The following is a 13,396-nucleotide window of genomic DNA, read 5'->3' on the forward strand; positions in this document are numbered from 1 at the left end:
CTGTCCAGGCTGCTGTTAGCTGTGCTGCATTTTTTTTTGGCTTCTCAAAATCGCCTCTGCAGAGCATTCCACCCTCCATTGATACTGCAGGGAAAGAATTGTATAGGCAGGGCCACAACACAGTTATTATTCATAGAATATACGCAGTGCGGCCTTTTGCTTGTAAAACAAGTGAAAATAATTCTATTTGTCCTGCCTCTGTCCGTCCTAACGCCGGTGGACACGTGTCGGCTTCGTCTGCAACCTGTAAAAATCATACGCACCCAGCTACGTTTTACTCCTGGCTTCGCCATTTGCTTTCCTTAATTGGGAAAAAAATACCTGCTCTGCCACAGTTAATAACTCTGCTACCCTCACGTTCTGTGACACATTAGCAGGAAAACAGCACAGTTATTAAACTTCTCATGTTCATAGAATATACGCAGTGCTGCCTTTTGGTGCAAAAAAACGGAAAACAAATCTATTTGTCCAGCCTCTGTCCGTCCTAAGGGCTGTGGACACGTGTGAGCTGCGTGAACAACATTGCTAAATCAGACGCACCCAGCTACGCTTTACTGCTGGCTTTGCCATTTGCTTTCCTTAATTGGGAAAAAAATACCTGCTCTGCCAGAGTTATAATAACTCTGCTACCCTCACGTTCTGTGACACATAAGCAGGGACACAGCACAGTTATTAAACTTCTCATGTTCATTGAATATACGCAGTGCTGCCTTTTGGTGGAAAAAAACTGAAAACAAATCTATTTGTCCAGCCTCTGTCCGTCCTAAGGGCGGTGGACACGTGTGAGCTGCGTGAACAACATTGCTAAATCAGACGCACCCAGCTACGCTTTACTGCTGGCTTTGCCATTTGCTTTCCTTAATTGGGAAAAAAATACCTGCTCTGCCAGAGGTATAATAACTCTGCTACCCTCACGTTCTGTGACACATAAGCAGGGACACAGCACAGTTATTAAACTTCTCATGTTCATTGAATATACGCAGTGCTGCCTTTTGGTGGAAAAAAACTGAAAACAAATCTATTTGTCCAGCCTCTGTCCGTCCTAAGGGCGGTGGACACGTGTGAGCTGCGTGAACAACATTGCTAAATCAGACGCACCCAGCTACGCTTTACTGCTGGCTTTGCCATTTGCTTTCCTTAATTGGGAAAAAAATACCTGCTCTGCCAGAGTTATAATAACTCTGCTACCCTCACGTTCTGTGACACATAAGCAGGGACACAGCACAGTTATTAAACTTCTCATGTTCATTGAATATAAGCAGTGCTGCCTTTTGGTGGAAAAAAACTGAAAACAAATCTATTTGTCCAGCCTCTGTCCGTCCTAAGGGCGGTGGACACGTGTGAGCTGCGTGAACAACATTGCTAAATCAGACGCACCCAGCTACGCTTTACTGCTGGCTTCGCCATTTGCTTTCCTTAATTGGGAAAAAAATACCTGCTCTGCCAGAGTTATAATAACTCTGCTACCCTCACGTTCTGTGACACATTAGCAGGGACACAGCACAGTTATTAAACTTAGATTATTCATTCACTAGAGGCAGTGGGGCCTTTCGTTTTCCAAAAAGGGCAAAAATTATATTTGGCCTGCAGTCTTGCGCCAATTTATTTCCTGCCTGTGAAATCAAATCACTGGTAATACAGCATGCTGAGGGGTAGGGGTAGGCCTAGAGGACGTGGACGCGGCCGAGGACGCGGAGGGCCAAGTCAGGGTGTGGGCACAGGCCGAGCTCCTGATCCCGGTGTGTCGCAGCCGACTGCTGCGCGATTAGGAGAGAGGCACGTTTCTGGCGTCCCCACATTCATCGCCCAATTAATGGGTCCACGCGGGAGACGGTTATTAGAAAATGAGCAGTGTGAGCAGGTCCTGTCCTGGATGGCAGAAAGTGCTTCGAGCAACCTATCGTCAACACGCAGTTCTGCGCCGTCCACTGCTGCAAATCCGAATCCTCTGTCTGCTGCTCCTCCTTCCTCCCAGCCTCCTCACTCCACTACAATGACACCTGCTCAGGAGCGGGAACACTCCCAGGAACTGTTCTCGGGCCCCTGCTCAGATTGGGCAGCAGCGGTTCCTCTCCCACCAGAGGAGTTTATAGTCACTGATGCCCAACCATTCGAAAGTTCCCGGGGTCCGGGGGATGAGGCTGGGGACTTCCGCCAACTGTCTCAACAACTTTCTGTGGGTGAGGAGGACGATGACGATCAGACACAGTTGTCTTGCAGTGAGGTAGTAGTAAGGGCAGTAAGTCCGAGGGAGCAGCGCACAGAGGATTCGGAGGAAGAGCAGCAGGACGATGAGGTGACTGACCCCACCTGGTGTGCAACGCTTACTCAGGAGGACAGGTCTTCAGAGGGGGAGTCAAGGGCATCAGCAGGGCAGGTTGCAAGAGGCAGTGCGGTGGCCAGGGGTAGAGGCAGGGCCAGACCGAATAATCCACCAAGTGTTTCCCAAAGCGCCCCCTCGCGCCATGCCACCCTGCAGAGGCCGAGGTGCTCTAAGGTCTGGCAGTTTTTCACAGAGACGCCTGACGACCGACGAACTGTGGTGTGCAACCTTTGTCGCGCAAAGCTTAGCCGGGGAGCCAACACCAACAGCCTCACCACCACCACCATGCGCAGACATATGATGGCCAAGCACCCCGCAAGGTGGGACGAAGGCCGTTCAGCGCCTCCGGTTTGCACCCCTGCCTCTCCCCCTGTGCCCCAACCTGCCACTGAGATGCAACCCCCCTCTCAGGACACAGGCACGACCGTCTCATGGCCTGCACCCACACCCTCACCTCCGCTGTCCTCGGCCCCATCCACCAATGTCTCGCACCGCACAGTCCAGCCGTCGCTAGCGCAACTGTTGGAGCGCAAGCGCAAGTACGCCGCCACGCACCCGCACGCTCAAACGTTAACCGTCCGCATCGCAAAATTCATCAGCCTTGAGATGCTGCCGTATAGGGTTGTGGAAACGGAGTCCTTCAAAAGTATCATGGAGGCGGCGGCCCCGCGCTACTCAGTTCCCAGTCGCCACTACTTTTCCCGATGTGCCGTCCCAGCCCTGCACGACCACGTCTCCCGCAACATTGTACGCGCCCTCACCAACGCGGTTACTGCCAAGGTCCACTTAACAACGACACGTGGACAAGCACAGGCGGGCAGGGCCACTACATCTCCCTGACGGCACATTGGGTGAATTTAGTGGAGGCTGGGACAGAGTCAGAGCCTGGGACCGCTCACGTCCTACCCACCCCCAGAATTGCGGGCCCCAGCTCGGTGCTGGTATCTGCGGAGGTGTATGCTTCCTCCACTAAAGCACCCTCCTCCTCCTCCTCCTCCTCCTCTGTCTCGCAATCAAGATGTGTTAGCAGCAGCATGTCGCCAGCAGTCGGTGTCGCGCGGTGTGGCAGCACAGCGGTGGGCAAGCGTCAGCAGGCCGTGCTGAAACTACTCAGCTTAGGCGATAAGAGGCACACGGCCCACGAACTGCTGCAGGGTCTGACAGAGCAGACCGACCGTTGGCTTGCGCCGCTGAGCCTCCAACCGGGCATGGTCGTGTGTGACAACGGCCGTAACCTGGTGGCGGCTCTGCAGCTCGGCAGCCTCACGCACGTGCCATGCCTGGCCCACGTCTTTAATTTGGTGGTTCAGCGGTTTCTGAAAAGCTACCCACGCTTGTCAGACCTGCTCGTAAAGGCGCGCCGGCTCTGCGCACATTTCCGCAAGTCCCACACGGACGCTGCCACCCTGCGCACCCTGCAACATCACTTTAAGCTGCCAGTGCACCGACTGCTGTGCGACGTGCCCACACGGTGGAACTCTACGCTCCACATGTTGGCCAGGCTCTATGAACAACGTAGAGCTATAGTCGAATACCAACTCCAACATGGGCGGCGCAGTGGGAGTCAGCCTCCTCAATTCCTTTCAGAAGAGTGGGCCTGGTTGGCAGACATCTGCCATGTCCTTGGTAATTTTGAGGAGTCTACCCAGGTGGTGAGCGGCGATGCTACAATCATTAGCGTCACCATTCCTCTGCTATGCATCTTGAGAAATTCCCTGCAAACCATAAAGGCAGCTGCTTTGCGCTCGGAAACGGGGGCGGGGGAAGACAGTATGCCGCTGGATAGTCAGGGCACCCTCCTGTCTATTTCTCAGCGCGTACAGGAGGAGGAGGAGGAGGAGCATGAGGAGGATGAGGAGGAGGGGGAAGAGACAGCTTGGGCCGCTGCTGACGGTACACCGGCTGATTGCCTGTCATCCTTTCAGCGTGTATGGCCTGAGGAGGAGGAGGAGGAGGAGGAGGAGGATCCTGAAAGTGATCTTCCTAGTGAAGACAGCCATGTGTTGCGTACAGGTACCCTGGCACACATGGCTGACTTCATGTTAGGATGCCTTTCTCGTGACCCTCGCGTTGCACGCATTCTGGCCACGACGGATTACTGGGTGTACACACTGCTCGATCCACGGTATAAGGAGAACCTGCCCACTCTGATTCCCGAAGAGGAAAGGGGTTCGAGAGTGTTGCTATACCACAGGACCCTTGCGGACAAGCTGATGGTAAAATTCCCAGCCGACAGCGCTAGTGGCAGAAGGCGCAGTACCGAGGGCAAGGTAGCAGGGGATGTGCGTAGATCGAGCAGCATGTACATCCCAGGCAGTGCAACAGTTTTTAAGGGCCTGGCCAGCTTTATGGCTCCCCACCAAGACTGTGTCACCGCTCCCCAGTCACGGCTGAGTCGGCGGGAGCACTGTAAAAGGATGGTGAGGGAGTACGTAGCGGATCGCACGACCATCCTTGGTGACGCCTCTGCCCCCTACAACTACTGGGTGTCGAAGCTGGACACGTGGCCTGAACTCGCGCTGTATGCCCTGGAGGTGCTTGCTTGTCCTGCGGCTAGCGTCTTGTCGGAGAGGGTGTTTAGTGCGGCTGGGGGAATCATCACAGATAAGCGTAGCCGCTTGTCAACCGACAGTGCCGACAGGCTAACACTCATCAAGATGAACAAAGGCTGGATTTCCCCAGACTTCTGTTCTCCACCAGCGGACAGCAGCGATACGTAAGCAATACGTAGGCTGCACCCGCGGATGGAAGCTACGTTCTCTCTCACCATCCAAAACGGGGACATTTCTGCTTCATCAATCTGTGTCTAATATTCCTCCTCCTCCTCCTCCTGCTCCTCCTCCTGAAACCTCACGTAATCACGCTGAACGGGCAATTTTTCTTAGGGCCACAAGGCTCAGTCAAATAATTTTTCTGAACAATTTTTATAAGTTTCAATGCGCTTAAAAGCATTGGAACTTTAACTTGAACCAATTTTTCGTTACACTGGGCTGCCTCCAGGCCTAGTTACCACTTAAGCCACATTAACCAAAGCGATTAATGGGTTTCACCTGCCCTCTTGGCTGGCCATGGCCAATTTTTGGGATGTACATTAGTACTGTTGATACAGCAATTTTTGTGGGCCCTCGCCTACAGTGTAATCAAATTAATTTTTAGCCCACCTGCATTACAGCTGACGTTACCTCAGCTGTGTTGGGCAATGCAATGGGATATTTTTATGTACCGCCGGTGGGTTCCAGGGAGCCACCCATGCTGTAGGTGCACACTGAGTTTTTAATACATCTGTACACTTCTAAAGAACCCGTCTGACTGGGGCATGCAGTGTGGGCCGAAGCCCACCTGTATTACGCACGACATTACTACCTCAGCTGTGTTGGGCAATGCAATGGGATATTTCTATGTACCGCCGGTGGCTTCCTGGCACCCACCCAGGCAGTGGGTCCACAGGGAGTTTAACCTACATGTGTCCACTTGTAAAGAACCCGTCTGACTGGGGCATGCAGTGTGGGCCGAAGCCCACCTGTATTACGCACGACATTACTACCTCAGCTGTGTTGGGCAATGCAATGGGATATTTCTATGTACCGCCGGTGGCTTCCTGGCACCCACCCAGGCAGTGGGTCCACAGGGAGTTTAACCTACATGTGTCCACTTGTAAAGAACCCCAGTCTGACTGGGGCATGCAGTGTGGGCCGAAGCCCACCTGCATTAAGCACGACATTACTACCTCAGCTGTGTTGGGCAATGCAATGGGATATTTTTATGTACCGCCGGTGGGTTCCAGGGAGCCACCCATGCTGTAGGTGCACACGGAGTTTTTAATACATCTGTACACTTCTAAAGAACCCCAGTCTGACTGGGGCATGCAGTGTGGGCCGAAGCCCACCTGTATTACGCACGACATAACTACCTCAGCTGTGTTGGTCAATGCAATGGGATATTTCTATGTACCGCCGGTGGCTTCCTGGCACCCACCCATGCTGTGGGTCCACAGGGAATTATAAATGCATCTGTTTCCACTTATAAAGAAACCCAGTCTGACTGGGGCATGCAGTGTGGGCCGAAACCCACCTGCATTAACCCTTTCCAGTCCACTGTGTGACCTGTGAAGACATTAGGGTTTAAGGCTGTACAGCTCCGTTGTTGGTAGACGTCCGTCGGGGTTCTCTTACTGTATATTGCCAGCCTCTCTGCTGTCGGAGCCTATCCTACGTGTCAGCTCATGCAGTACTGGCTTTAGCCAGCATATAGCGCCGTTGTATAACGGCAGAAAAAGAGTAAGCCCCCTAGGAAAACCATATACAAATTGGATTGGAAAGGGTTAAGCACAACATTACTACCTCAGCTGTGTTGGGCAATGCAATGGGATATTTCTATGTACCGCCGGTGGCTTCCTGGCACCCACCCATGCTGTAGGTGCACACGGAGTTTTTACTACATCTGTACACTTATAAAGAACCCCAGTCAGACTGGGGCATGCAGTGTGGGCCGAAGCCCACCTGCATTAAGCACGACATTACTACCTCAGCTGTGTTGGGCAATGCAATGGGATATTTCTGTGTACCGCCGGTGGGTTCCAGGGAGCCACCCATGCTGTGGGTCGACAGGGACTTCACAATAGGGAGTTGTACCTGCCTGTGTCTATGAATTAAAAAGCCCGGTCTGACTGGGGCATGCAGACACCTTGACAGAATGAATAGTGTGTGGCACATAGGTTCCCCATTGCTATGCCCACGTGTGCAGCTCCTGATGGCGGTGGCACAGGATTCTATTTCTCATTGCTTCTGTACAGCATTGTGGGCTATCGCTCCGCCACTTTTAAAGAGGGTCGCTGCCTAGCCGTGCCAACCTCTGCAGTGTGTGCCTGCGGTCCCTCGTCATGGCAGACGCAATTCTAAATAGACATGAGCGTGGTGTGGCATGAGGGCAGCTGAAGGCTGCCCAGGGACACTTTGGTGTGCGCTGTGGGGGGGAGGGGGGGCGGTTGGGCAGCATGTAACCCAGGAGAAGTGTCAGTGGAGTGTCATGCAGGCAGTGATTGTGCTTTGTTGGAGGTAGTGTGGTGCTTAGCAAAGGTATGCCATGCTAATGAGGGCTTTTCAGAAGTAAAAGTTGTTGGGAGGGGGGGTGGCCCACTCTTGCCGGTATTGTGGCTTAATAGTGGGACCTGTGAACTTGAGATGCAGCCCAACATGTAGCCCCTCGCCTGCCCTATCCGTTGCTGTGTCGTTCCCATCACTTTGTTGAATTGCCCAGATTTTCACACATGAAAACCTTAGCGAGCATCGGCGAAATACAAAAATGCTCGGGTCGCCCATTGACTTCAATGGGGTTCGTTGTTCGAAACGAACCCTCGAGCATCGCGGGAAGTTCGTTCCGAATAACGAGCACCCGAACATTTTGGTGTTCGCTCATCTCTAGTCAGGATGCATAATGAACTAGATTTATCAATTAGAGGAGACCCTGTAAAAACAAATCCATGATAACTATATACACTTATATAGGCATACAGTTGCATCCATCTGGTGCATGTATGCATTTTTGGAATGTGCCATCAGACTTGTATCCAGAACATGTAGTGAATAGACCTTAAAGCAACCATCTAGACCTGGAGCAATAAAGATAGCTGAACTACTTCTCTGACTACCTGATGCACACTGTGCACTAGTATGCTTCGGTAGTCTAAGACAGTGTTTCTCAACTCCAGTCCTCAGGGACCCCAACAGGTCAAGTTTTCAGGATCTCCTATAATAAGAATACCTGTGGCAATGTCTGAGGCACCGACAATAATTACATCACCTGTGCAACACTGAGGAAGTCCTGAAAACATCACCTGTTTGGGGGTCCCTGAGGACTGGAGTTGAGAAACACTGGTCTGAGACACCACCTGTTGCTCTGACTGGTCAGCACTGGTGATGTGGACAACACTGAGCAATCAGCAGGTATAGTGTCATAGACTAATAGCGCATACTAATGCACAACGTGCATCAGGCAGTCAGAAGAGCTGACCATCTTGATTTCTCCAGGTCCAGATAGATGCTTTAAGATATATGTTCATTGCATACACAATATTCATAAATTACCTAACAGAAGAATAGAGAAATGTGTCCACTTCTAAAGAACCCCAGTCTGACTGGGGCATGCAGTGTGGGCCGAAGCCCACCTGCATTAAACATGACAATACTACCTCAGCTGTGATGGGCAATGCAATGGGATATTTTTATGTACCGCCGGTGGCTTCCTGGCACCCACCCATGCTGTGGGTCCACAGGGAGTTGTAAATGCATCTGTTTCCACTTCTAAAGAACCCCAGTCTGACTGGGGCATGCAGTGTGGGCCGAAGCCCACCTGCATTAAACATGACAATACTACCTCAGCTGTGTTGGTCAATGCAATGGGATATTTTTATGTACCGCCGGTGGGTTCCAGGGAGCCACCCATGCTGTGGGTGCACATGGAATTCCCATTGCGGAGTTGTACCTGCCTGTGACTATATATAAAAAAATGTGGTCTGACTGGGGCATGCAGACACCTTGACAGAATGAATAGTGTGTGGCACATAGGTTCCCCATTGCTATGCCCACGTGTGCAGCTCCTGATGGAGGTGGCACAGGATTGGATTTCTCATTGCTTCTGTACAGCATTGTGGGCTATCGCCCCGCCCCTTTTAAAGAGGGTCGCTGCCTAGCCGTGCCAACCCTCTGCAGTGTGTGCCTGCGGTTCCTCCTCATGGCAGATGCACTTATAAATAGACATGAGGGTGGTGTGGCATGAGTGCAGCTGAAGGCTGCGCAGGGACACTTTGGTGTGCGCTGTGGACACTGGATCGTGCGGGGGGGTTGGGCAGCATGTAACCCAGGAGAAGTGGCAGCGGAGTGTCATGCATGCAGTGATTGTGCTTTGTTGGAGGTAGTGTGGTGCTTAGCTAAGGTATACATTGCTAATGAGGGCTTTTCAGAAGTAAAAGTTGTTGGGAGGGGGGGGGCCCACTCTTGCCGCTATTGTGGCTTAATAGTGGGACCTGTGAACTTGAGATGCAGCCCAACATGTAGCCCCTCGCCTGCCCTATCCGTTGCTGTGTCGTTCCCATCACTTTCTTGAATTGCCCAGATTTTCACAAATGAAAACCTTAGCGAGCATCGGCGAAATACAAAAATGCTCGGGTCGCCCATTGACTTCAATGGGGTTCGTTACTCGAAACGAACCCTCGAGCATCGCGAAAAATTCGTCTCGAGTAACGAGCACCCGAGCATTTTGGTGCTCGCTCATCTCTAATAGTAATACATCAGTAATACAGACGTGTTCCAGATGACATTACAAACTAATGCCATCCGTATTTTATCAGTTTTTGATCTGTTTTTGCCTCTGTATTGGTTTTATTTTCTGCTAGGCAAATACTGATCCGTATTTGCCTAATAGAAAATAATGGCAATACAGATGAAAAAAATGAGAAAAAAACAAACGACCATGAAAAATTACAGACATGTAAATAGATAAATATATTTATGTTAGCTTCATATCACGGACCAAACACAGAGCTACAATACGCTCATCTGAAAGCGGCCTTAGTGTGTTTTTGGAATTTTGAAGGAAGGACACGCAAAACGGGGGTTAAATAGTTACGTTCTTGTTTTTTTAATTCTAAAAATTTTATTGAATGTTTCAAAATAAAGATGACCAAGTCTTTTAAAGAATAACAGAGTATACAACCCTACATCTTATATACCAGTGTAGTAATCATACAGAGTCCGCAGATGTAAAAATTGGGTACAAATCTAGATTGCTAAATTCTTTGCTTGTTTCCATATGAGGTTTTGTGAAATAGTTTTGGGTGGTGAATCCCTAAATTTCCGAATAGAATAAACTATCATGCACTGTATGGTTCTGACATTTTGAGCTTTCATGGTTCTATACAGTAGATTTAACACTTTTCATTTTTTTCCATTCCAGACTTACCAAAGAGGAGATTGAGAAAAAAGCTTTTACAACTTTGCTCGTGCTGCTAACACCCATTGTTGGTAGATATATAAAACGTACAAGACTTTTTCAAGCCAACAGAGAAGAGATGCCATGGAGAGCTCAAATGAATCTACTTCTGGCACTAACTCACTTCAGCTTGTTTAAGAAAAAGCTTAGTCAGCTGTGCAGTGAAGAACTTGCTAGTGAACAAAGCCTTAACAGGTAAACTTAAGACAACATGTGAACCGCTTCCCAAATAACACCTTTCATTAGCATTTCTTCACATTTTGATCTTTGAAACAAACAACCAGTGCAAAATCCTCCAGTAATGAAGATACATGGTAGCTCCTGCTCGAAAGTTTACTAACTTAAATGTTATGTTGTCTTGTTATTTCCTTTAATGCTGCAAGAACAAATGGCCATTGCATGACTTTTATTTCTTTTTGTTGCTGTATGTTAATAAGCAGAAATGCGGATGACAATATCTGTAATTCTGTAGTGCTGCACTGCTTCTTATTTCTGTAGCTGCTGACACCAAGTACGTTAGCTGTGCTTCTTTCACAAATTTGTATGCAGCCGTTGGCACATCAAGTCATTCTCCGATATTATGTAGCCAAGTTGTTGTGACAGTTTTCCTTGCAGCATACCTGTGCTTTAAATAGTCACTATCTTTTCAACAAACTTGTGCATATGCGATAGCCAATGCGATGGCTTCTAAAAGTGTGAATCACTTTATTTACCTAAAATGATGCTTTTGCGGTGAAAAAAATCACTATGAAGTGCTAACCACCAGGGGTCTCCCTTTTTTCTAACTTGCTGATCAATGCCTGTTATCAAGTGAAATCTGTCTCTAGTAACAGAGACAACAAGATGGATTACTGAAAGTGGGAGTGGGGCTTTGCTTGCTGCTGTATTATGTTGCCCATATGGCCTCTCTCACACAGGCGCTTTTTACCACGATTAACATGGCGCTTTGAACGCTGTGTTAATCGTGCTATAATGCTCTCATTAAAATCAATGGGGCCTCGCAAAGGTGCGCTCAATCACGGTGCTGCACGGCGCTTTCCAGCGCCGCAATTTTCGAGCAGAGTCTGCTCTATATTTGGCCATTTAGCGCACCTCATCCCCCATCACAATGATGGGGTGCACTAAAACACGCTGCAGCCGAAAGCGAAAGTAAGGTCATGGCAATTCACCGCATTTGAAATTGCAGCGCTTTTCTGCGTTCATGGGCGAAAGAAGCCTAAACGTCTATGCAAATGGTATGGGGAAAAAGGGAGATAGATTCAGAGAGAATCATGCAGATGTGGCTGCAGCTTCTAGTAAGTGATCTACTGTCTCACAGTTTCTGAAATCTCATGTACAGTACACTTCTAAGTATTGCTATATAATGTCCTCCACAATATGTTATTTATAAGCGTTTGCAACAGAGAGATAAGAAGATATCCTGCTCTCCTAAGTGTGCAGTCTATGGGAACCATCATAGCAACTAGTCTCCACACACCAGATCAGGGAAAACTAAGGATTAGAGATAAATTCTGCAGAGAGGGAAACTGGTGAAAGATTTTATATACATGTCATATAATAGCCAGAAAAAGTGTTATACTTCTTATACACATACATGGCGCTTATTCTGAAAAGTAACCTGAAAAGTTAGGAACATTTTAAATTTTTGTAAATCCTGCCCTTAAAGTAGTCAATTTGTTCATGTTTCTATATTATATATACTAGATTGACACGATGTTCGCTACGTAAAAATACAAAGGTTGGAAAAAGAGTTGTAAACATTTTCACCGTCTGCAAGATTTTTCCTCTGTGAGGGGAAAATTGCAGTCGCTGTTCGCTCGCATGAGCGGCCATGTGGATGCTGCATGGGTTTGAATTGGTGCGGAATGCCACAGATCATCTGCACAGGAGACGATGGCGGATTACGCAATTCAAACACCGTGTGTGAAGACGGCCTCTCTGTCTATCCCTGTCTGTCTCTCTCTGTTTCTCTGTGTCTATTTCTCTTTGTCTCTCTCTCCCGATTGCCTCTGTCTCTTCCCACTTCTTGCCTTGTGTGTGTGTCTCTCGCAGTGTCTCTTCTCCTCTCACATTCAGCTTCACTTTTTGCCTTGTCTCCCCCCTACCCCTTGAAGCTTCACTGATTGTCATCTGTCTCTCTCTCCCTCCCTCTTGCAGCTGCACTGATTGTCACCTGTTTTCCTCCCCCCCGTGCAGCTGCACTGATTGCCGGTTACGGCTTCCTATCAATGTCGCTTAGCAACACAATGCTTCACTCTCTCTCGGGCTAACACAGCAGCGCTGCCATAGACTTAACATTGTAAATTTACACTCGCATGACTGCTCACTAAATCTATTAAACTGAAATGTAATGATTTTACTGAGATGGTGAGCATGCGCCTCATCTAATGACACCAACATCAGCCACCAAAGTTAAGCAAAGGGGTCAAAGTGTGGTACAAGAAAAAGCATGTAGGCTTATTTATATTTGATAGGTATCAATCTCCCACAGACCAACTTCACTTGTAGTATAAATCCTTGAGCTATACCGTATTCTTCTATTACATTATAAAGATTCTATTCAAAGCTTTCTATATTAAGTAACTACTGTTCTGGGAAAATAAGTAACAAGCTTTGTGATCACTATTCATTATTGTCAAGAAATGTGGGAAGAGTTTAGCAGGAAGGAATAGGGCCCCACAGACCAACAAATTTACCATTCCTTACTCTAGAAATTGAGAAAAAATGTTATAGCACACATTTTCCATTGTTCATAGCTAGCATAAATTAAAATTTTTGGCACAAGTAATGTCCAAGATGCTCCAATATTTTTAAGAATATTTTTCAATAATCTATTGATGACCGATTTTGTACATGGGTCATCCCTAAAAAAATTCTCAACACCCCGAACAACCTCTTTGAAGGATATTCCCATTTCAGTGTCAGAATTTCTTATTGTTCCCCAATCCCCCGCCCCCCAAAAATGATTAAAAATTATGCAATACATTATATGTACCTCAAAAATGATACCAGCAAAAAATATAACTTGTCCCACAACAAGCCCTCAGGCGGCTATATCGTCGAAAAAATTAAAAAGTCATGGCTCCT

The 13,396-nt window shown here is 48.4% G+C and overlaps 1 protein-coding gene across 1 annotated transcript in view; it reads left to right on the forward strand.

The window, feature by feature from the left end:
* The window catches only part of CFAP54 (cilia and flagella associated protein 54), a 394,557-nt gene that overhangs the window by 170,148 nt on the left and 211,013 nt on the right, over positions 1-13,396 (forward strand). The window contains exon 34 of the mRNA XM_066591462.1: positions 10,274-10,504. Within this exon, the coding sequence (XP_066447559.1) occupies positions 10,274-10,504 (231 nt within the window). The remainder of the gene's footprint in view (positions 1-10,273; positions 10,505-13,396) is intronic.

Source organism: Eleutherodactylus coqui, chromosome 2, assembly GCF_035609145.1.
Source record: "Eleutherodactylus coqui strain aEleCoq1 chromosome 2, aEleCoq1.hap1, whole genome shotgun sequence".
In the NCBI taxonomy this organism is placed as follows: Eukaryota; Metazoa; Chordata; class Amphibia; order Anura; family Eleutherodactylidae; genus Eleutherodactylus; species Eleutherodactylus coqui.